Genomic DNA, 25,130 nt, shown 5'->3' on the forward strand with positions numbered 1-25,130 from the left:
ACTGGCTACCAGTCCGCCAGAGAGCCAACTTCAAGCTCCTCTGTTTCGCGCATAGAACCTTGCATAAAAAAGGACCACTCATTCTACAAGATAAGTTACAATTCCACGTCCCTTCGCGGAACCTGAGATCACGGCATCAAGGTCTCGCCTCAATCAAGCGCACATCCAAGGTCAGAATGGACGACTGGCCCTTCTCCAAATCAGCCGCGGTCCTTTGGAACAACTTACACCTTGATATTCGTCTGACAGACGACTACCTGGTGTTTATAAAAAAAATTGAAAACCACCCTGTTCCCCAGGTACTGACCCTACCAATGATCAAATTGCACTGTACTCTAATCCGTCCTAGCGCCGTGATGTCCCTCGGGATGATTGATGCGCTTTATAAATACCGACAAATACGCTCGTAGGAGAGATGGTTGAGGCTGCACTTCCAACATGCAAATCGCCTGAACACACCGGTGTCTGGTAAAGAGTCCTGCTGGTGACTGAACAATGAGGCTGCTGTGGGGTCGACGTCGAAGGGTGGGGCTGGCTCCGGGAGCGGCCATGGTAGAGGAGCAGTAAGCGTCACTTGGAGCCGAGAGCGTAGGAGAACGAGGAAGGCCACAGCGCTGCCGATCCAGTTCAATGCTGGGCATGTAATTGGAGGCAGTGTAAACCCCCCCCAAGCCACTTCTCCTGCGCGGAGCAGAGCCGGTGGAGATCACGAGCTGTGATCTCCTGCCTAGCGGGAGGTAACAGAGGCGAGGCGGCCAAGAGCAGGTGAGCCTCAATTGTATCAGCGGCAGGAGGAGCCTGCGGCGAGCAACCTCGGCGTATGACCTAGCACTGGTTGGGCCCAGGGGATGAGTTTGTGAGGAGACTGAGCCCCGAGGCCCCTGGTAACACCTAAATGCCCTGGTGGGGGTGCAAGTGACCCGGACTAGGGGCAGGAACATAAACTTGGACCACCAGCCAGGGGGGAGAGGAGAAGACCTGTGCTGCCGAGGCGCCACTGCACCCCTGTTGTTTTTGCTGACCCGGCTGCGGTCGGGGGCAGCCCTATTTGGCCCCTGCTGCTTAGAGGCCACTGATGACGCCGAATTGCCCCATGTGACCAAGGCCCGGATTGTAGCTGCTCTGTCACGAGGTGGCCTCAGCCGGGGAGAACCCCCCTCTGCTCCCCGTGGTCCCTTAGGGGTGAGTGCATGAAGCTGGTCCTGTGACTGGATTTGAGTGGGCCCCGGGCACTGTTGAGTCGGGGCCCTAAAGTGTGGGGACGTTCTCTGGTCTCCCTGCAGAGTGACTTCTACTGAGGCAAGGGCTTGGGAGGCGATTCTGCCCTTTAGGCATCTGTTGGAGGCATAGGCCTGCTGAGGAGGCGCTGGCAAGCAGGCTGGTTGCTTCGCTGCGGTGTGGCACTCCTGGCGCTCCTGACCTGGACGGCGAACAGCCCCTTCGGTCGTTAGTACTTGTCTTACTGAGTCTCACTATTGCCTGGTGGGGTGCCCTACGAGCCTGACCATCCCTGCTCTGGTTGGAGGGCCTGGGGTTTGCAGGCCCTCCTGCTGAAGGAACAGCATGTTGAGCTTCAGGCCCATGTGGAGGACCTAGAAAACCGGTCCCACTGGGACAACGTGGAATCCAGGTGCCAGCCCAAGCTGAGGGAGGGAACCTGAGGGGCTACCTCGGGCCCTGTTCCCCCACATCCTGGAGTCCCCCCAAGGAACGGACATTCAGATAGACCGCGTCCATAGAGTTGACTTGCCCAGATGTGGAAACACCCCTCCTGCTAGTATACGTGTGTGCGTGCGTGTGTGCGCGTGTGTGCGTGTGTGTGTGCGTGTGTGTGTGCGCGCGTGTGTGTGTGTGTGTGTGTGTGTGTGCATGATTTTCAACTCAAGGAGTCAATCCTTTGCCAGAAAGACCCATCCGGTTCAGTACAGGGTCCATACTCCGGAGTTGTATCAGGACATGTCTGCTATTACACTCCAAAAGTGCAGAGAATTTGGTCCTGTCATGGTGCATCTAAGATGGAAAAGAATATCGTATTCATGCGGGCATCTTTTTTGCCTCATCTTCTGCCACGAGGGCAGCCTGCGGCAAATACGATCCCTCAGGGAGGCTCTCTGGGTTGTTGGTCTTAAAGAGAAGGTGGCTGTATAGGGGGGTCCGACTCTCTGGATGACAAAGGCTGTAATCCGCACCGGTGGCACAAGAAGAAAGGAACCCCCAGAGACACAAACCAGTCACACCCACCATGGCTATAGAAAGGCAGGTGGTACTCAGCACTTTGGCCAGCTCACCAGTTTTGCCGAAAGCTCACTGAAAATGCTAAGGAGTGCCAGGCAGGAGGGCTCCGGCTGGCGGCTTCATAGAGGCGCACCAGCCGTGCAAACATTTCCTCTTCTACCTTCTCATTTGGGTGTCATGACCCTCGGTGGGGGAGTCTGGATCGGCTGCCTTAGCCCTGAATGGCCAACATTCCATTCAAGTTCTCTCACCATGACGGAGCGATGTCCCCACACGTTTTACCGTGTGTTACTGATTTGTATCTGTTTTGGGGGTTTTCATTTCTTTTTACTCCTCTGCACCAGTCGCCTGCAGTATGTCCCTATAGAAATGCTTTAGTAATCCCCAGCTGCGTAGCCTGCTTGCATTTTCTCTTACATCTCAATCTGAGGCACGCCGCGTGACCCCCTTTCTCAGTGACCCATGCTAGGGGAAAAAAGGATAACCAGCCTTAAAGTTCGGGGTTTAATAATCCTGCAAAGCACGCAGCAGTGCTGTCTCTCTTGGAGCGATCATAGAGATATGTGCTTACTCCAAGAGACCCACCGGCTCCCCAAAGACACCACCTGCATGCGCTCCCTCTGGTTTCCCTATTAGACCTGGTCCTCAGGCCCCACTAAGAAGAATGGGATATCTATCCTTTTTTCCCAGAAATGTAATGGCAAGCTAATTTCCACGATAGCCGAACAAAGGGGCGCCTCTTAGTAGTGTGCATGCAATGGGGCTCCTTACACTTCACCCTAGCCAACATCTGTGCCCCGAATGAGCGACAGGAACCCTTTATTCTTAATTGGCTGGCAGCGGCCCTCATGACCCCGGATGCAGCAGTGTCGATAGGGGTGGATTGGTAATATGGTCATGGACCCCACTCTGGACCGCTCCAACCAACACTCTTCGCAAGCAGGAGCCTTCACGTCTGACTGCCTTCGTTGGCTGGCAAATGAGGGGCTCTGTGATATCTGGCACTGCCCGCACTCCTCTTTGAGGGACTATACTTTCTACTCAGCAACGCTTAAATGTTATGCTCGCATTTTCCATTTTCTTACGTCCCCCACACTCCCATCTAATGTTGATAATCAAACATAGAGCCCTGATCCCTTTCGGACCACGCCATGATTTCTCTGACTCTACAGTCGGGTCACTCCCATCCCTGCGCTTCCCGGTGGTTACTTGAGCTGTGCTACTGCAATCTCCTTCCATGACTGCCGTAGTGCACACGGTGCTTAACGAGTATCTCCGCACCAAAGACGTAGAGGGCACTCCCTTATCATCGGTGTGGGAAGCATTGAAACTTGTAGTAAGGGATGAATTAATCGCCATCCGACGGCGAAGAATCGAGTTCACAGGGAGAAACACTGGCATGTGGAGCAGGAGGTCTCCGAGTTAGAGTCGATTCACAAACGTACAGGTGCCCCCAAGGTCTGGCGAGACCTGGAGCGAAAAAGGCTCTTTTAAAGTGTCTAGACCTAGATAAATCGCTGCAACCTTCAAAGAGTTCCACTGTGCCCTGTACTCTGATGGTCCATGGGATGAGCCAAGACTCATATCTGCAGGGGATTCCCCTGACTCGATTGCCCAGCTGGATCAGCTGATACATGTCGAGGAGGTGGTCGCGGCAATTGTGCGCCTTAAGCCTGGCAAAGCACCGGGACGAACTGGTTTATGGACCAATTTTATAAAACCTTCTGTCAGGAGTTAGCATCCCTTCTAACTCAACTACTCATTCCTTGATTCTGGCGCGTTGACGTACTCGATGATGGAGGCGTCCATATCTGTGATACTTAAGCCATCAAAGGATTCTGGAGACTGTGGGTGATACCGACCCATCTCCCTTCTCAACATAGACGCCAAACACTTTGCCGGGATCATGGCCTTCCGTCTGAACCCAGTCATGCCAGAGTTGGTCGATCCCGACCAAGCCTGCTTTATCCCACCGAGACAATGCTGGGACAATAACAACAGGCTTTTGCAACTAATTGATATCATTCAGAGGTCAAGAAAAGAGGCGATTTTCCTCTCTATTGAAGCAGAGAAAATATACCTGCTTGAAACACTCCGCCACTTAGGCTTTGGGGACACATTTATCAAATGGATCTGCTATATTTATAGCGCCGCCCGAGTCTCCGTCTGGGTCAATTGGTCTTCATCTGCCAAGTCACATATCGTGCATGGCACCAGTTAGGGGTGCCCTCTCTCACCACTCCTCTGTGTGCTCTACATGGAGCTGATGGCACAGAGAGTTAGGGACAACCCACAGATATCCAGCATCGGATTTGGTGCTGACACTCATACCATCAGCCTATACGCTGATGACATTATTCTCTCGTTAGCGGACCCTAAGACTTTCCAGCCGTCCCTGCTCGACAAGCTTCGGCTGTTTGGAGAGGTCTCAGGGTTCAAAGTCAACCTTAAAAAGTTCATATCGGTTTAGGAGCCGGTGGAGCGGAGTGAGCCTGACAGTCGGTCACTCCTCCACATGAGGCCACACTTCACATTCGGTTTCTTTTGGCTTGGACGACAGAGACCATACTGTATCCGGGCATCCAACTCACACCCACTATAGCGAAGACGGTGATGGCGAACTATGGAACCCTCCTTGATCAGACAAATAAGTCGCTGTCTATAAATGTATGGGAGCGTTGCCCTCAGACTGGGCCTGATGACATTTCCCTCACAGGACGTCGCCGATTGTCGATAATCCCGACTTCCCACCTTGATGTGGCTCGGAAGTGTTTAGCCGCCGGCACGAACGGGGGTGCAAAAGGGTGGGCTCCCTTTTTGATCCTTCAGGGGTTATCCCCTTCAATCAATTTCAACAGGACTACTCTCTCCCCGCATCGGACGCTTTCCGTTATCTGCAGCTGCTGCACTGGGTGACCTCCCCGGGTTATAAGCTGGCGGCCTCCCACCCACTTACCATTTACGAGAAATGCTGGTCCATAAGGAGGCAGATAAACGCCTTACCTCTGAACTCTATGCTCTGCTCTCTGACAGCAGCTCTGCATTTAAATCCAAAGGCCAGTTACACTAGGAGGAGGAATTAGGGCGCTCTCTTCTCTTCAAAAGAATGGAATGACCTCTATTATAGAATACAGCACTCTGCACACAACATGGCTGGTATGGAGGCGGACTACAAAATAGCCACCAACTAGTATTTCACACCTGCAAGTATTCACAGATGGAACAAGGGGCGTTCGGAGAAATGTTGATGGGGCTTTCGGCAGGTGGACTCTCTTCTTCATCTTCTGTGGCACTGCCCCAAACTGACCAGATTCTGGGAGCAGGTCTTAGATGAAATCAAATCAGTGTTCGACACTACTTTTCGGTGCTTCCTTGCGTACACTACTCGGCTGCCGAACCACCTGGCTTTCCCGTTACGTTTGCTTCGGGGTCTGCAGTGCTAAAGGCACTCTTGTTGTCTGACACCCTGTGATGACCTTTGACTACCATTATTTTAATTGACTTTGGTGTGTTATTTTATCCTAGCCTGAACGTACGATGTCCTGCATATGCCTTGCTTCTCTTAAAATTTTCTTTCTTGTAATCTTGCTGTCTTGCAGTGAGAGCTGTCAAAGAGTAGGACAGCCTTGCCAAGAACAGAACGTGTGGGATGTGCATTTGAGAGCATGAAAGAGAGAGAGAGGTGTGGAATGTACTTTTTGGTCTCGAAGTGCAATGTTGTGATCAGTGGTGCACAAATGTGCACTGTGTTGTACATTGAGAGATGAAGTATGTGATGCTATAAGCAGTGGTGCACAAATGTGCAGTCCTCTCCCCGCAACTTTTCAACATATACATGGAACCCCTCACCACTATACTCAAAAGAACCAACATTCCCTTCCACCTTTATGCGGACGACACCCAGATCTGTCTAGAAACCTCCTCCATTGAAGACATACAGAGACTCAACAACACTCTTAGAGAAGTCTAACACTGGCTCTCATTAAACCACCTGAAATTGAGTCAAGACAAAATGGAAATCCTCAGAATTTCCAACAAAATGGAGAACCCCCAAGTCACAAAATGGCTAAAAGGAATTGATGCTCTCAACGACAATCTCTCCCTGGCCGACTCCATCAAATCACTGGGAATCACCCTAGACCCTAAACTAAGCATGGACAAACACATCAAGAACACTACAAAGAGTGCCTTCCTCAACCTGAAACTACTCAACAAGATAAAACCCTTCATCCCGACCAACGACCTCAAACAAGTGACTCAAATCCTTTGTACTTTCCAGATTAGACTACGGGAATGCAACCCTCACAGGCACAGCAAAATCACACCTAGCTCCCCTCTGATCAACTCATAATGTAGCTGCGAGAATGGTCACCGGAGTAAAACAAATATGACCATATCTAGCCCGAACTCAGAGAGTTGAAATGGCTCCCAGTTGAAATGCATGCCGGTTTCAGAACTGCCTGCCTCACGCACAAAGCCCTCCAAACAGGGAAACCCGCCTACCTGGCCTCCAAACTCATGAAGGCCAGTCAGACAAGGAGTCTCAGGAGCTCCAATACTCTACTCCTCATCCCGCCGAAATCCCGCAAACAAAAAAAACCCAGTCCAATCCTTCTCTGGAAATGCACCCAAAATATGGAACTCCATCCCAGTCCATATCAAGACCATCCCCTCCTTTCTAAAATTTAAAAGGCAGCTCAAAGACCTCTACCTCAATCGTACTCTCCCAAATGGATAGATAGCAACCAAAACTCACAAGCGTGCACACTACAGCACAATGACACTTTGAAACTAAGACCTCTACCTCACTCCTAGCCCGACTCCTCCCCACTATCCCCCCTGACCAGAAGGATGTGCAACTTGAATCTTCTGTTCACTATTACAAGACTACGTAACTTCCCCTCTATCATTATACAACGCTCGAAGACCTCTACTGCACCTTGTGGCATCCTGTTCACTACTGCTACAATATGTGTTTTCCTCTTTCCAAACCGTTGTAAAGCGCTCCGATACCTTCGGGTCTGTCTAGCGCTACATAAAACTCCTTAATAAATAAATAAATGTGCATTGTATTGTACATTGGTAGAATTACGAAGTTCTTACTATTGGCTTTGACATGGCCTCATGTCATCCTGTTTTCTGACTCTTCCTGGCTTGAGCTTTATCTGCGCGCACAGCAACGCTTGCAAATTGTTTGGGTTAATCACGTTCAAGGATTGTTTTTGTGTGAAATTGTTTAATGTACCCTGGAAGGCTTTCGTGAGCTTCGTCAAGATAAAGGCTGGAATATGCGAGATTGGAGAGGGAACGTGGAAACTCCTTCCTGCCTTGGAATGCTTGCTTGAAAGCTGGCCAGGCCTGGTAAGATTCCTCTGGCCCAGGGGGAAGCTATCCTCGAACCTTCTGGTGTGAGTTTTGAGACTATAAAGCTGGTGTTTGTTGACAGTTGAGTTGGGCGCTCACTTACAGAGTAGACGTACCGCTGTGAGACAAACGCAACTTGAGTCCCGCTTGAGAGTCCAAACCAGCTATGAACGGACCCCCAAGCGAGAATTGGCAAGGATGTCGAGTGAACGATCGGGTAAGGTGATTTGTTCCTGACTAGTGCCATTGTGATGCATGGTTCCAGTGGCTGTGGTCATTTGAGGTGTTTGAGCTTTGATTATTGTCATTGTGATGTGTGGCCAGTGGCTTTGATCATTTGAGGTGTTTTCTTTGTGATGTGTGAGTGAGTCGAGGTGCACATCCAAAGTAATCATTTGATGTATTTAGTGTACATACACAACTTTCTGATCTCTTGCAGGACGTCCAGCATATCTCATATTATCTGCTGCTTGTTTATTCATGGTATTAGTCATGCATTTAACTGTTGCATTTACCAAGTGTGTAATTATTGTTTGCATATAAATATATATATCTCTTTGTGTATTTGAATGTTGTGCATTTGGCACCAGGGAAAGCCTTTCTGTTCGAGAGAATGGTGTAAAATAAAACCCCAAACCTTATTCTAAAAAGAGAGTCTTTGCATTTTGTAAAATAAAACCCTTTTCTAAAGGTGTTGCTGTGTAATGTCTCCTGCTTTGCATGGGTTTAAGTCACAGTGTGGCAGACTCTGTATTATCTGAAAGGCGAAGCAAGACAGGGTCGGCAAATGGCCTTATCATTAAATTCTGTGTGCCAAGTGATCGTCAAAACACTGAGGATCTGAGAGCATCCCGGGCCATGTTTCGTGGTTACATAAGCAATGGTTTTCCTTAGCAGTGAAGCAAATGTATCTCACTGTGGAGAATAGAGCAGTCCTGATTTATGGACCCCCTTTATCCGAATCCTCTCCATAGAATTTAGGGAAGTGACCTGCCCTAAATTGCCCTTGCTCCCCTCACGAGAAGCTGAAGTAGCATAAACTTCCTTGTAGTATTGGACACCTATCAGGAGCCTCCAAGGGGCATAACACTGTTGGGCATGCAACTGATACACGATTTTGGGCTGGAGGAGTGGGATGTGGGGGGAGGGGTCTCGCTAGTGTTTTATCTTGCTTTTTTTGTTTATTGTTAAAATGGTCCCTGCATCGCTGACAGCCTCTGGGTTGTAGGCATACAGCTGTGTACTACTGGCCTTCTGTTGTTTACGCTGCCGGCCGCTTGTTGTACGCAGAAAAACTGTGTTATTTACATTGTGGTCCTCAATAAACAGAACTGTTCCATAAAAAAACCTACAAAGTTCAGCTAGAGAACTGACCACAAGGATGCCCTGCACTTCAACTGACGAGCATAGAGCTCGAGCTAGGAGTGCTTTATAAAAGATACGAGTCTACATGGTATATTGTAGAACATCAAAAATTAAAAAACAATAGCCATGCCCAAGCTTGGTCCTTCTTCGAAAAACAGTACCATTAAAACTATTACAACAATAGCTTCAACATGGCCCACCAGAATATCTTAGCCCTGTGTTGATCACTGTGACAAACAAGCAGAACCCGGCACCAAAGGCACAGCCAACACCTGACGGTGCTGGGCAGCAAAAACCCCCCCTTCCGTGTCTTCTTCAATGCACAGAATATGGAATTCATGATTTGATCGACATTTCTCTTCCATACGTTCCTTTTTCCAATCACCAGCAGAAATTTGCCCAAGCTGAATTCTGAGGAGAAATGTTCAATAATGCTTCAATGGCTCATCAGGGGTAGTAACTGTTACGTCCTCCCCAGCTCTGAAGCACACAAATGATCATGCCACCCACGAAGCTCTGTAACAAAAAGTTTTTATTCTTCGGGGTGCAACTGGTAACTAAACTACTTCATAAACTTTATTGACCACACCCAGATACCTCCCAACTGATTCTGTAACTTTGTAAGGAGTCTTCCAAGGACCACAAGGGTCCTCCTGCACATGATCAAATGACAATACATCTCTCCATTTGTTCCTCAATGACTCATGGAGGTGCTCGTATCACTCGATCGAGTTGTATGAGGTGAAGGAATTGCACTGTCATCTGGTATCGTAGCTATAGACTCAGTGAAGGAGTTGCACTGTCATCTGGCATGGTAGATGTAGACTCAGATGCTTGACTTGGGCACTTAGGTGGATTTGTCTCACTTGTGATGTCTGGAGCCGACAAACATTGGGGCAGAGGCGTAAATGTGACAAGTCTCACGTAATAGACCTTCTGGGATGTTGAGCAGTCACCATATGTCCTTGACTTGTCATGACTAGATGGGTCAGCATCAAATGGGGCACCAGTCTTGTGCTTCCATTCGACAAGGATCCGGTCTCCGTTTTCAAAAACTGTTCTGAGCACATCTGCACAAGTCTTCATTTTGCTTTTGTGAGAAGTGTCTGTGACATGAATCTCATCGGTGTCTATTATTTGGCACATGGTCCATTGTGGTATCTTGGCCCCAATGGCTCTCCCAAACAGAAAGGTTGGCAGGGCTTTCACCTGTTGTAGAATGAGGAGTTGACCAATAGGCACAAAAGGCTGGACATAAGGCTGACCTGAGATCGATTCTTTCGAGCGCAGCCTGCTGAACCAATTTTTTCAGGGTGCCTACAATCATTCAACAACATAATTTGCCTGTGGCCAGAGATGTGCTTTTCTTATATTTGACAATTCCAGCAACTAAGAAAGTCTTTAAACTCTCTGATATTGAAGAGTAGACCATTGCCAGATTTAAGAAAGGAGGGAACACTGCACACTGCGAAAATATCATCCAGCCTGTAGATGACTTTGTCATGGGTGGCCGATGATAATTCTTCCACTAAGGGAAAACGTTAGTACTTATCAATGACTACTATGAGATGATGTCCATTGTTTAGGGATTGTTTAGGGATCCAAATAAATCAACTGCAATTTTCTCCCATGCTTGTTAAGGAAGCTTAGACATATTTAGCGGATGCTGTGTTGTCTAGGGAGATAAGTAGTTACACAGGTGACATGCTTTCAAGTCACTCTCTTGTTCGGTCTCTGAGGGCTCTGTAGGTGGCTACATGTCCATTGTGTTTCAGTTTAGTGTTTTTTTGCCTCAAGCTCTCAGGTATGACAATTCTTTAACCTCTTAGTACAATACCTCTTGAGTAACGTAAAGTTCTTTGTGCACATTTTTTATATTCAACTTCATCTATGAGAGGTCAAGTTTGTTTTCTCCATGATTGCATTGCAATGATATCCTTGTATTTGTGAGTGTTGCTAGCAGCAATGATGTACACAATGGATAGAGCTGCAGAGATGCTCGACTTCACTCAGAAATTGATATACTCTTCAGCTTCTATAGATGTTGCAGTGTGACGCTGTAACAGCACTTGTGAAAAGTAGTCTGTGGGGTTTTGATCCTTCCCCAACTTATGCGCAATAGGGTAATCATACTCTTGCAATGGTGGTGCTCGACTCTACTGCCCTAATCTGCCACTTATGGACTGAGGTGAATCTTGGGGAGGCTGCCAGTGTGCAGGTAACCCGGAGGGCCGGTGCCCTGGATTTCAAGATTGAATTTCAAATTTTTAACTGTTTGTGGTAGCGCATTGGGGCCTGACAGCGCAATGTGCACTGCTGAGCGTTCAAGTGTATGGTCAGCTTGATTCAATGGTTAACTGTAAAGTGAATTTTAATTCCTTACAGCCTCGCCATGATGCTGACGCTAGAGTGTGATGCAATGTGTAATCAGATATATATCCAAGTAGGATACGGAGTGTGAAGCTATGTATAATCGTGTATATATATATATATATATATATATATATATATATATATATATATATATATATATATATATATATATTCACTGAAAAAACCATAGGTTTCACACACGTTATAGTTAGGAATTAGCATTTAAAAAACCTTAGAAATTTAGTGAAAAAACCATAGGTTTCACACATGTTATAGTTAGCTGGACATTTTACTCGTAAAAAACCAATGAAATTGCCCCGTTATAGTTAGTTCAGCTAACTATAACTCGCGCGCCCGCAATGCACTGCTGATGACGTCACATATTACATCACTCATGACATGGTCAGTGACATCACTCATGACATCACTGATGACATCTCAAATGACATCACTGATGACCTCACTGATGACATCATCCTTGTGATAGAGTGGCAGACCTCCTCTCACCTTAATATAAGCTTTGATACACACATTCAAAAATAGAGACTAAAAATTTCAAAACAATGGACATACCAATACCAGTTACAACAACCTCTTCAGTAATTCTAAGATCCACATACACATCCACTCATTCACCAACAGTCCTATACAGTCACTCATACATGTACTCACTCATCATATGTACTCATACATCTATACATCCTGTTACACAATGCCACTCATCCATAGAGTTACTCACACACATAGTCACTCATGCTAATAAAGAATCAAACATACATTTACTTGCATATACAGTTATACACACACCACCACACTTACTTCTACGGAAACTTACACATACTTAGTCTTTTAAACAATCACTTATAGAAACACATACTTATTCATACAGGAACTCTTTCAATCTCTCACTTTCACATATACTCACATATATACACCAATAGTCACATATACTAGTTTAAAACGTATGTAGTTACTCCTGAAGACACTATTGAGACAGTCATTCACTCACTAACACACCCATACACACACTCATCCACCCATACAGTCCTGCACACATGCTGTGTTCAACACATACAAACAGTGAGTCACTCATTCATGCACCGATGCACTACGTAATACCCCCCACCGAACCATGCAGACACTCAGACTGATACTCAAAAAAACAACTAATAACCTAAATAGGCACCCATGTAGCTACTCACCAACCCATGCAGCCACTTATACACAAAGTGAGAGACTGATACAGATATTTACATATTTAAACATTACTCACTAAGCCATGTATTCACTATGATACACTTAATCAGTCAGTTACACAATCAATTTTTCAAAAACAAATCATCCATTTAGACACTTATATACCCATTTATTCTTCCATCGACCATGAGATATACATATATAAAACATATTTAATTTTCAGAATAACACACATTCACTGGATGATGTCATCAGTGATGTCATCAGTGATGTCATTTGAGATGTCATCAGTGATGTCATGAGTGATGTCACTGACCATGTCATGAGTGATGTAATATGTGACGTCATCAGCAGTGCATTGCGGGCGCGCGAGTTATAGTTAGCTGAACTAACTATAACGGGGCAATTTCATTGGTTTTTTACGAGTAAAATGTCCAGCTAACTATAACATGTGTGAAACCTATGGTTTTTTCACTAAATTTCTAAGGTTTTTTAAATGCTAATTCCTAACTATAACGTGTGTGAAACCTATGGTTTTTTCAGTGAATTTCTAAGGTTTTTTAAATGCTAATTCCTAACTATAACGTGTGTGAAACCCATGGTTTTTTCAGTGAATTTGCAAGGTTTTTTAAATGCTAATTCCTAACTATAACGTGTGTGAAACCCATGGTTTTTTCAGTGAATTTGCAAGGTTTTTTAAATGCTATTTTTTTTTTATATTCTTCATTTTTTTCAAACATATTTTTATTTTAATTTTCTTATCTTTTATAAAGACTATGCTTTAATTTTTAAAATCCTTAAATATTTTTTTTATATATATTTTTTAAAATAAACATGTAAAATTTATTTCCAGATTTTTTTTTTTTTTTTTTTTTTTTTATAGTACGCGTACCGTAAGCTCACGGTAAGCGTACGGTTTACGCAACGTCCGTAATCTATCTACGCTGCTTGCGTATAGTTACGCACTTTGCGTAGCCGCGCGTACTGCGCGTGGGACGCGTGCGCGCTTACGCAACACGCGCACGTTACGCGGAAGTGCCGGGAAATGACTGTTATGCGCATGTGCGCAAGCGCGTGTCTTTTTTACGCGCACGCGTACTTTTTGCCGTAAGCGCACCGTAAGCGTACCGTAAGCGTACGGTAGGTCATGTGATCTTGAAACACAACTTTTGATTGGTTGAAACTACTTTCAGTTCTAGAACTCTCCTACACCACACCCATTCCCCTCATTTCTGCTTGTGATCCCTTGGGAGAAGGAGCTGGTTTGTCTTTGGGATACGATGGCAGAACAGCAGAGCTCTTCTGAGAGTGAGGCTAGCACCAGCAGCACTGTCTTGAGGCAGAGAGCGAGGAAAGTAAAACCTTCTTATGTTTGGGATTATTTTACTTTTCCAGAAGGCCAGCAAAAGGTGAATGCACCCTTAGTTACTTGCAAGCTGTGTAAGCGTGTACTTTCTAGAGGTAATCCTGACAGGAAGTATTCCTTTGGGAATCACACCATGATGAGGCACCTCAAGGATGTACACAAAAGGACACATGCTCAACTTTTTGGAGGTAACTCTTCAGAAAGACGAGCCAGTACATCCACAGCAGCTCAGCCTGGACCATCACCTGCAGAGCTTACTCCTTCTTCTGCAGCTCAGGTGAGCCCTTCATCTGTGGGGGGAGAATCTCCTTTTGCTGGCCCTCTGGAAATGAACCCTCGATTTCGGAAGGTTGATATTCATTGCACATTTTGTAAAGCTCTAATTTGTTATAGGGAGACCAGTGTTTCCCTAGTGAATAACAAAATAGATCAGCACATTTGTAGCTTTGAATGATTTTCCCATGGTTCCTTTCCTCTGTCCCTGCATGAACACAACGGTTCTTTTAAGAGCCAACCTTATCTTTCATCTTTTTTTTACATTTTTTTTAAAAAACTTTTTTTTTTTTTTACCGTACGCGTACGGTAAGCGTACCTTTTTTTTTATTTTTTAAAAAAAACACTAAAAATCATTTTTCACATTACAAGGTCCTTGAAAGACTACAATTATTACTATTGACTTACCATACTCACTGAAAAAAATATTTATTCATTTGTTTTTTTAAAAAATAGTTTTTAAAATGGTTGTAGTTTACGAAAATTTTCTATATCGATCTGAAAAAAAAGAAAAAAGTATTAATATTTTTAAAACATTTTATAATACAGTACACATATTTACATTTTTTTCCCAAAAATATTTTTGCCTTATTTTTGCTGTTTTCAGAATATATTGCATTTCACTATAAATTGTGAAAGCAATTGCATTCATCATTTTACAGCGGGCAAAAAAAAATAACAATCTCAAAGATTGTATTAAAAAAGCCCAGAATCTCTTCTCACTTAAACTTATCATTACAGAAATGCATATTATTCTTAAAAAATGTCATCTAAAAACAATACTTTTTTCTTTAAAATACCGTCTGATATTTTTGTTTCAGAAGTACATTCACAATAATATATCTCAAATAACTCCAAAATACATCTGATTTTATTTCCTTTAGGCCAAATAGTATTTTTTATTCTTTCCCTGGAATAAATTTCCAAGGGAAAACCATTAAAATTCTAAAGTTTAATCTGTCCAGATCTCACCGATTCTCTGTAACATTTTGGTTCACGAAAATTTTTCGAATAATTTATTTAGTCCACAATAGAATTGCTTACTTTTCCACATGGCCAAATAGTAATTTTTGAAATCATTTTTGAAAAAATTTCCAGTGGCAGTCCAATAACATTCCAAAATTTAAAATGTGCAGAAGTTACCGATAATCTCTAAATTATTGGTTTTTCAAAATTGCATTAAAAATTTAAAAAGTCCACATTACAATTGGTTATCTTTCCTTTAGGCCAAATGATAATTTTAAAAATCTTTTTTCTACAAAATTGCAATGGTAATCCTGTAAAATGGTAAAATTATTTTGTCCAGATCTTGCCAAGTCTCTCTAAAATTTAGGTTTCAGGAAGATTAGATAGGAATTTGCTAAATCAAAAGGCAAACGTTGTTTGAAAATCAATTGGGAATCATTACACAGTGTCCATCCTTTTTCACATTTTAGATAAACTGTGTAATGTCCAGAAGTAACAGTAGGTCCATCATGGAAAATTATTGCAACAGTTACAAAAGTTTTTCCTGAAATTGATAATTGCTGTCCTGTAAACTTCTTTATTAAAGTATCCAATTTTGATCCATCAGCTCTACATCGTTGCATCATTAAAATTACATACTGTCCGTATTCCCTTAAAATTAATGTTGATAACATGTCAGAATTACACTCACCACATTTCATGCTATGATTAGCATCTTTAACTAAGTTTGCAAAAGTGACTGTTTTACTCTCTGGCAAAGTCAAATAAATAAACCTTTCATTATCAACAATAGAACCACTTATATTATAACAATTATCACAACTATGTTCCCATTTATAAGAGAGACCAAAAAAAATGTCAATGGGAACTCCTTCTTCTTCCACTACCTGAAGAAAATACATCAAAAATTCGTGAGCATCTTGCTGTTCATTTTGAGAAAACTGTGTTCGTCCTGAACATACATCTAAAAGTTTTCTAATATCAGTAGCACTTTCTATTTGAGTTTTATCTTTACTCAGCTTTTGAAAAAGGAGACTGAGCTCTGAACAGAATCTTTTTCCCTGATTTATTATTATCTGCTCTTGCAAACTTTCCAGATAAAAAGCAACATTCAGCACTACATTTGCGTAGCAGTTGACACCAGAGCTATTTTCAAAATGACATCCTACAACCTGTTCTTCATTTTCCTTATTCTTTTTGCTTGCAATTACATCACTCCTCTTTTTTTTCCTCTTCTCTACATCTTCATTACAGATATTCTCATTTCTCCTTTTACGAGAAACTACACGTTTCTCCAACACAGGATACTGACCTAAATGAGGAGCATAGCTTCTTCTTAATCTATTATACTCCTTTACACAGTTTGTATCAGCACTAACTTTTGAGTCATCGAAGTCTATCATGAATAAACCTGATAATGTTTTGACTCGTGACAAAGCAACATATGCCATACCTTCTTTGAACACACTAGATCCAATGTTCACAAATGCACAATCTACAGTCAATCCTTGAGACTTGTGAATAGTTACAGCATATGCTAGAGAAAACGGAAACTGCTTCCTACGTACATATAAGTCTTTCACAAGCATGAAACGAACTGAACAACGACAAATGTCTTTAACTTCCTCTATCTGATCAAATTTTATTTTTAACCATTCAATTCCATCTTTTTTCTGATAATTAATAAAACCCACAACTCTTCCCATCGCTCCATTTACTAAGCCTTTTTCAACATCCAAATTTCTCCTTAAAAACACTCTACAGTTCATGCAAACATATAGATTTTTTTCTAATCCTGCTGTTTTGGAGATGTTCTTCTCTAGTGAGTCCAATTTATTTTTCAGTTTGCCTGTTACTGTGACAGTAATTCTTCCATCCTCAATTTTGTCCACTGCTTCCAATTTCCTGATCTCTTCCTTTTCCAATTTCAAAAGCTCCTCATTAAATATTGAGCATTCACGTAGAGTTGGCATTAAGCAGATGACACTTTTGTTTTCTGCAATATTCTTGTATATTTTCTCTGCAACTATTTCTTCCTTTGGAAATAAGTTATGTAACAGCCGACTCTGTAATGCTTTTTTCCCAACTTCTGTGAGTAGTCCAATCCTGATATCTTTCAGAATACTTCCATATTCTTCATCGTTTGCTTGCCTCATATTAGTTGTAAGTTCCTTGTACTCAAAGAAGGACCAAATATTTGTATTTCCAATGCTTCCCAATGACTTCTTCGTGTCTTCATGTGTCACAGTATTAAACACTGGTTGTCCTTTAACCGGAGTAAGTTGCAAAAGATCCCCAAAAACTATGACGTGTTTTCCACCAAATAACACGTCATAGTCTGTCTTCAAAATTTGCTGCATTCTTAAATGCACAAAGGCAAGCATTAAGTTTGATACCATGCTCACCTCATCAATAATGAGAACTTGCATCTTCTTCAATACTCTTGAAACTTCCAAGCATGCTTCTCCAGTTAGCTTGTTGAATTGTATTTTGTTCTCATGCTCCACTGGTAACATTAGCAAACGATGTAAGGTGATTCCTTTTATGTTATATGCTGCTAACCCAGTTGGAGCAGTAACCACACAAGACAAAGTAGAATCTGTTTTTTGCTTTAGGTAGCTTCTGATGACTTTAATTAGGAAACTTTTTCCAGTGCCAGCTTGTCCGCTTACATACATCCTGATTGGATGAAATGATGTGCATGAGCACTCTTTTTTTTCATGTAGAAATCCGTGATCAATTTTGTTTTTGATCTCTTCATAAATTTGTTGCTGCTCTTGATTCAGTTGTCTTTCCAAATTTTCTAAGTCTATAAATTCTTCTTGAGCTTGATTCATAGCCGTTTCCACTTCATTCATGGCTATTGATGCTTCATTTTCAACGATTGGTTGTCCTAGGGGATCTTGACTGTATGTTCCTGAACTTTGGCTGTCCTGAGAACTGTCTCTAGCAATTTCTGCTGCAATTGTAGTTTCCTGTTCAATTTCTTCATTTAACATTTGCAGATAAGTTGAGAATGTACTGCATTGTATGCTGTCTTTGCAAGCATTAAAAGAATCTTCATAGCTCTGGAATTCTCCCAGTAGTTCATCCTCTGAACGCCATGGTTTAAACAACTGTAAAAGAGCCAAGTAGTAAAATTCTTTCTTGTCGGTAGTGTCGCAACTCAGCTTCCGGTGATTTATCAAACTTCCTTTGGTTTGCTTCACCAAACATCCTTCTTCACCAACGACTTTATATTTTCCATTATTGATGTCTTCTGCAGCTTTCCGTGAATAAATGTAGTTCTGCAGCACTTCATAGAGACACATGTTCTCCAGATGATGACTTCTCTTGGGATAATATGTGTCCAACATGTTTGTTTTCAATATATCTGTACTTTCAGGTTCGAACTGTGCCAAATATTCAATTTCTCCAACAGATTTCAGTACCCGATTTCTCATTGCTGCAAGGCCTAAACTTGCCCAAATTATTCTTCTTGACTTCGAGTAGAGACTTGCAGAAGATAATCTATCTGAACATTCGTAGGATCCAATTTCTCGATGCGATAACATCTTCAAACTGAAACTGTACAGCTTCTTACTGACAGTCTTCTCGTGAGAAATCTCTTCCCACATTTCCTTCAATTCTGTTTTTTCTGATTTCGTAATGTAAGACGTTACATATCGAGCAACAGCAATGGAATTGTCAGCAACATACTGTATATCCATGTTAGCGTTCCACATGGATAAAATGACTGGGTTGTAGTCATTTATATTTTTTGATTCTTCTTTTCTTTTAAGGTTGTAGGTATTCTTAGGTGATTTTCTTGTGATAGTATGTCTCACAGCTGACATAAAACTGTTGACTCTTCCATTTGTAAGAACAGGTCTAGGAAATCCAAATCGACATTTAGTGTAGTATTTTTCTTTGCTCTTGTATTTCCGTCGACAGTATTTTCCACACCGATGACTTTGGAAACGTAGAACTTGCTCCTTTAACTTGTACTCTTCTGTGCTTTTAGGTATAGCACATGTTGCATATTCTTCAATGTAAGATAACACTGCTTCATCAGTATCTGTTCCAAACTTTGGGGCATCCTTGATCCACAGCAGCATATGAATATGAGGAGCACCTCTTGCCTGGTACTCTTTTCTCCAAAAGAAATCCACTACTTCTCCAAGGGGTGGATTTTTTTTATTGCAGATGAAGGACATCATAGCCTCAAATCTATGATTGAAATATCTGCAAACATTAACCGGATCCAATGAGCACAGTTCTCCTGCTGTCTTGTATTCGATGTTTTCAATGTTTGAATTGGCCTCTCGTAGAAAATCCAGTAAATCATCCCAAGCGTACTCGGCGCAGCTTAGGGTAAGGAACCATGTTGGTGTTCCTAAATTGCGTAACATGCATTTTAGTTCACCATGGCGTCGGTACCAATATTCATTTGTCCCACGCTGACAAGCCATCAGATTGATCAGTTGTGTTTCCAAATGATCATCTCGGTGCTGCACTTTCTCCATAAAATCCTTAGCAGACACATTTTGTAAATGTACTCCACTTTTTAAAATGTGATTTACTGCATAAGACAGTGCAGACAAGTCGCTTTCAAATAAAAGATGGAACAAATAAGGGATACTTTGTCGAAATCTGGGATCTTCAGCATATAGTCTTGTAGTCCGATACTCAGAAGCTGGAATCTGTTCCGGACGTTCATCGTATCGTCCTCCTTTTCCTTTAGGAAACAGCTGGGGAAAACATCGAGCTTCCAAGCTCTCCTCCCATACACTCACGGGATTTCCTTTTGCTTTCTTCATCTGAAAGAGATCAATATTGTCTCCCATAACTTCTTTCGAATGGAGAGGATGTATGCTAAAATGTTCATAAATTTCTTCTTCCTTTGACTTGTCCACTTTTTCAATTTGTCCACTTGGTGTTTCTGTATCTCCTTGTAAATCTTCTTCTTCTTCTTCTTCTACTATATAAATTGATTCATACCATTTGTTATTTTTTTTCAAATACAAATTTGCTCTTTGTACTTTCCGCACATCTACCAGCTCCTGCCAAATCTTCTTATTCTTTGTAGGTACACCATTAACCAGAATAATTAATGGTTCAGTTTCCAAAGTATCCGCATCAATAGTTTCCATATTTTTTTTCAAATCCAAGGGCAAATACACCACTCTACCTTTTAAACCTCTCAGTAAATCTGAAGGAGGTAATTTACCAGTTTTGGGCTCCATACGTACTATGGTCTGGAACGGATGAACACATTGAATGAGTATAGACTCATATGTATTTAATTCAGAAAGTTCAGCAGGAATAGCATCCAATTCTAAATTATTATGTACAGCTCTGGTCGGCATTCTATTTTCCTCTAACTTGTTGTAGCAGTATTTACAAATACGCTGATCTTCACCCAATTCAAAACAATTTTCAAGAAATATATATGTTGCAAAATCCATCCACTTATAATTATCTTCATTTTCACTCTTTCTGTAGAGATCAACATTCCTAGTTTGTTTTCTATAATGAGTTCTGCGGCAACAAATACAAGTAACATTTGGTCTTTCATTAGAGACTATTGCAAATTTTGTTATGTGATCATTAAATGTCTTACTTACACAAGGTTCTACATTCTCTTCCACTTCTGCCTCATTTACTGTGTCCTTCTCTGCACTGTTTTGTTCAGGACCAAAGTAACAAAACTGAATTTCATCAACAACCTTCTCTACATCTGATACCGTTCCTCGGAACAGAGCCCTATTCAATTCATTTAACTTTATTGCTGGACTTTTGGCAAAATACAACCGTCTCACAAACTTTCTCATTTCAGTATGATGAACAGCCAGCATCCTAAAATGATGGAAAACACTATTGCACACTTTTCTAGATAGACAAGCAAGAGAATGACCCTGCAAACCAGTATTCTCTCTCACTCTGCATGGATCCAGACTTTGAAGCACCTTAATCTTTTGTTTTACACTTTTTTTACTATATTCTCTTAGAAACTCTCGAAATCTGTCAATAGATTCCTGACGCACAGTGCAAATACTACTACAATTCCAAGTGTACACTGGGGCTTTAGGACGTCTCCCCATTGCCTCATCTGCCATCACTTGTACCTCATCTCTTGGAACCATTATCTCCTTCTCCATTATGCAACCATTTTTTACTTCGTATGAACGACCTCTGGTGTCAACTGCATGCAGCAAACTATTACTTTGAAAATAGCTCTCTTCATTAAAAAAAGGTTCACTACTTGAGCTATGCATCCACTTTCCTAAAAACACTTTACAAAAATTTGTTCTGTTCACTACTCTTTTGCTTTTGCTTTGTGATTTCAGTACATTAACCATTTTATCTAATGTACGCATCCTATTCAAAATTAATATGAATAGTTTCCTTTTTAATTCTAATGCCTTTGCTGCAATGGCTTCAATTTCTTTTTTTCTCTTATAATATTTAGCCTTTTGCTTATATTTCTTTATATCCTTTATCAAATTGGACATAACTCTTCTCTGAAACATTTTTCTACGTATCTCTTTAAATGCTGTTTTTCTGTTTATGTTAAACTTTTCAATTGCAGAAGGTATATTTGCATTAACTAAATCCTCAATTTTTTGCTGTTCTGTAGGTTTTGTTACATTTTTCCGAGAACAGACATTTTGTACATTTTTGTTTGTTTTCAATATTTTGTTTAGGAATTGTCTTTTTTGCTTACCAGAAGATTTTTTCTTTTTCCCAACATCAGCATCTTCTACTAACTTTGGTCCTCCAGTTGTCCTCAAATATAGTTTTTTTTTTAGCGTTTTTTGAACTCGAGATTTTGTAGGCATCTTAAATTTTGTTCACTGTTCTTCAGCAATACCTGCAAAAAAACTAAAAAAAAAATTCTTTATTGTATTTAAATATATTACTACATTTCTTTTCACAATAGTCACAAAACGAAATTTCTTTGCCAATTTGAATGCACACAAACTCCTCTTTTTTTTTGGGCAAGTGAAAATCTGTATAACAAACTGTCACATTATGAAACCAAGCTGTTTTTTTTTCAGACCACCACCGTGTGTATTCTCTGTGACTGCCTACACTCCAGCAGGGGCAACCAGCCTTAGTGATGCTGAATGTATTTGCATTACAGACTTAAACCTGAAAACCCCACTCGCTTCTAATTACTGTGCATGACTATACATGGCAAGCACATGGGTGTGTGCTAAACCTCTGCTTCTTCCCCCAAAAATTCGCTCCTCTTTTCCATCTACTGCAACTGTGAAATCACCAGAGCAAGACGCAATACATTTCTGCCTATAATTCTTCTATGCACACAGAGTCATGTTTTCACATTAGTGCCAAAACGAAATTTCTTTGCCAATTTGAAAGCACACTTACTGCTCTTTTTTTTTCGGGCCAAGTGAAAATCTCTTTTTACACTTTGAAATCACTTTTACAGACTGACACATTCTGAAACCTTTTTTTTTAAATTTATTTAAATGCACATGTCCAAGCTGTTTTTTTTTCAGACCACCACCGTGTGTATTCTCTGTGACTGCCTACACTCCAGCAGGGGCAACCAGCCTTAGTGATGCTGAATGTATTTGCATTACAGACTTAAACCTGAAAACCCCACTCGCTTCTAATTACTGTGCATGACTATACATGGCAAGCACATGGGTGTGTGCTAAACCTCTGCTTCTTCCCCCAAAAATTCGCTCCTCTTTTCCATCTACTGCAACTGTGAAATCACCAGAGCAAGACGCAATACATTTCTGCCTATAATTCTTCTATGCACACAGAGTCATGTTTTCACATTAGTGCCAAAACGAAATTTCTTTGCCAATTTGAAAGCACACTTACTGCTCTTTTTTTTTCGGGGGCAAGTGTATATCTCTTTTTTCAATTTGAAATCACTTTTACAGACTGACACATTCTGAAACCTTTTTTTTTAATTTATTTAAATGCACATATCCAAGCAGTTTTTTTTTCAGACCACCACCGTGTGCATTCTCTGTGACTGCCTACACTCCAGCAGGGGCAACCAGCCTTAGTGATGCTGAATGTATTTGCATTACAGACTTAAACCTGAAAACCCCACTCGCTTCTAATTACTGTGCATGACTATACATGGCAAGCACATGGGTGTGTGCTAAACCTCTGCTTCTTCCCCCAAAAATTCGCTCCTCTTTTCCATCTACTGCAACTGTGAAATCACCAGAGCAAGACGCAATACATTTCTGCCTATAATTCTTCTATGCACACAGAGTCATGTTTTCACATTAGTGCCAAAACGAAATTTCTTTGCCAATTTGAAAGCACACTTACTGCTCTTTTTTTTTCGGGGGCAAGTGTATATCTCTTTTTTCAATTTGAAATCACTTTTACAGACTGACACATTCTGAAACCTTTTTTTTAAATTTATTTAAATGCACATGTCCAAGCAGTTTTTTTTTCAGACCACCACCGTGTGTATTCTCTGTGACTGCCTACACTCCAGCAGGGGCAAACAGCCTTAGTGATGCTGAATGTATTTGCATTACAGACTTAAACCTGAAAACCCCACTCGCTTCTAATTACTGTGCATGACTATACATGGCAAGCACATGGGTGTGTGCTAAACCTCTGCTTCTTCCCCCAAAAATTCGCTCCTCTTTTCCATCTACTGCAACTGTGAAATCACCAGAGCAAGACGCAATACATTTCTGCCTATAATTCTTCTATGCACACAGAGTCATGTTTTCACATTAGTGCCAAAACGAAATTTCTTTGCCAATTTGAAAGCACACTTACTGCTCTTTTTTTTTTCGGGCCAAGTGAAAATCTCTTTTTACACTTTGAAATCACTTTTACAGACTGACACATTCTGAAACCTTTTTTTTTAAATTTATTTAAATGCACATGTCCAAGCTGTTTTTTTTTCAGACCACCACCGTGTGTATTCTCTGTGACTGCCTACACTCCAGCAGGGGCAACCAGCCTTAGTGATGCTGAATGTATTTGCATTACAGACTTAAACCTGAAAACCCCACTCGCTTCTAATTACTGTGCATGACTATACATGGCAAGCACATGGGTGTGTGCTAAACCTCTGCTTCTTCCCCCAAAAATTCGCTCCTCTTTTCCATCTACTGCAACTGTGAAATCACCAGAGCAAGACGCAATACATTTCTGCCTATAATTCTTCTATGCACACAGAGTCATGTTTTCACATTAGTGCCAAAACGAAATTTCTTTGCCAATTTGAAAGCACACTTACTGCTCTTTTTTTTTCGGGCCAAGTGAAAATCTCTTTTTACACTTTGAAATCACTTTTACAGACTGACACATTCTGAAACCTTTTTTTTAAAATTTATTTAAATGCACATGTCCAAGCTGTTTTTTTTTCAGACCACCACCGTGTGTATTCTCTGTGACTGCCTACACTCCAGCAGGGGCAACCAGCCTTAGTGATGCTGAATGTATTTGCATTACAGACTTAAACCTGAAAACCCCACTCGCTTCTAATTACTGTGCATGACTATACATGGCAAGCACATGGGTGTGTGCTAAACCTCTGCTTCTTCCCCCAAAAATTCGCTCCTCTTTTCCATCTACTGCAACTGTGAAATCACCAGAGCAAGACGCAATACATTTCTGCCTATAATTCTTCTATGCACACAGAGTCATGTTTTCACATTAGTGCCAAAACGAAATTTCTTTGCCAATTTGAAAGCACACTTACTGCTCTTTTTTTTTCGGGCCAAGTGAAAATCTCTTTTTACACTTTGAAATCACTTTTACAGACTGACACATTCTGAAACCTTTTTTTTTAAATTTATTTAAATGCACATGTCCAAGCTGTTTTTTTTTCAGACCACCACCGTGTGTATTCTCTGTGACTGCCTACACTCCAGCAGGGGCAACCAGCCTTAGTGATGCTGAATGTTTTTGCATTACAGACTTAAACCTGAAAACCCCACTCGCTTCTAATTACTGTGCATGACTATACATGGCAAGCACATGGGTGTGTGCT

At 41.7% G+C, this 25,130-nt stretch overlaps 1 protein-coding gene across 1 annotated transcript; it reads right to left on the reverse strand.

The window, feature by feature from the left end:
• Positions 1-13,419: 13,419 nt before the first annotated feature.
• On the reverse strand, positions 13,420-24,174 carry LOC146773039 (uncharacterized). Its single transcript, XM_085640125.1, has 2 exons — positions 23,669-24,174; positions 13,420-22,273 (listed from the first exon to the last, which is right to left on the reverse strand). The coding sequence occupies exon 2, from the start codon at positions 21,958-21,960 to the stop codon at positions 15,496-15,498; it is 6,465 nt and encodes a 2,154-aa protein (XP_085496251.1). The 5' UTR covers positions 21,961-22,273; positions 23,669-24,174; the 3' UTR covers positions 13,420-15,495.
• Between the last annotated feature and the right edge of the window lie 956 nt (positions 24,175-25,130).

Source organism: Triturus cristatus, chromosome 12 (assembly GCF_964204655.1).
Source record: "Triturus cristatus chromosome 12, aTriCri1.1, whole genome shotgun sequence".
Lineage (NCBI taxonomy): Eukaryota > Metazoa > Chordata > Amphibia > Caudata > Salamandridae > Triturus > Triturus cristatus.

Excerpts from the sequence above, each read along its gene's own strand:
- LOC146773039 (XM_085640125.1), bottom strand. The coding sequence starts at position 21,960 with ATGCCTACAAAATCTCGAGTTCAAAAAACGCTAAAAAAAAAACTATAT.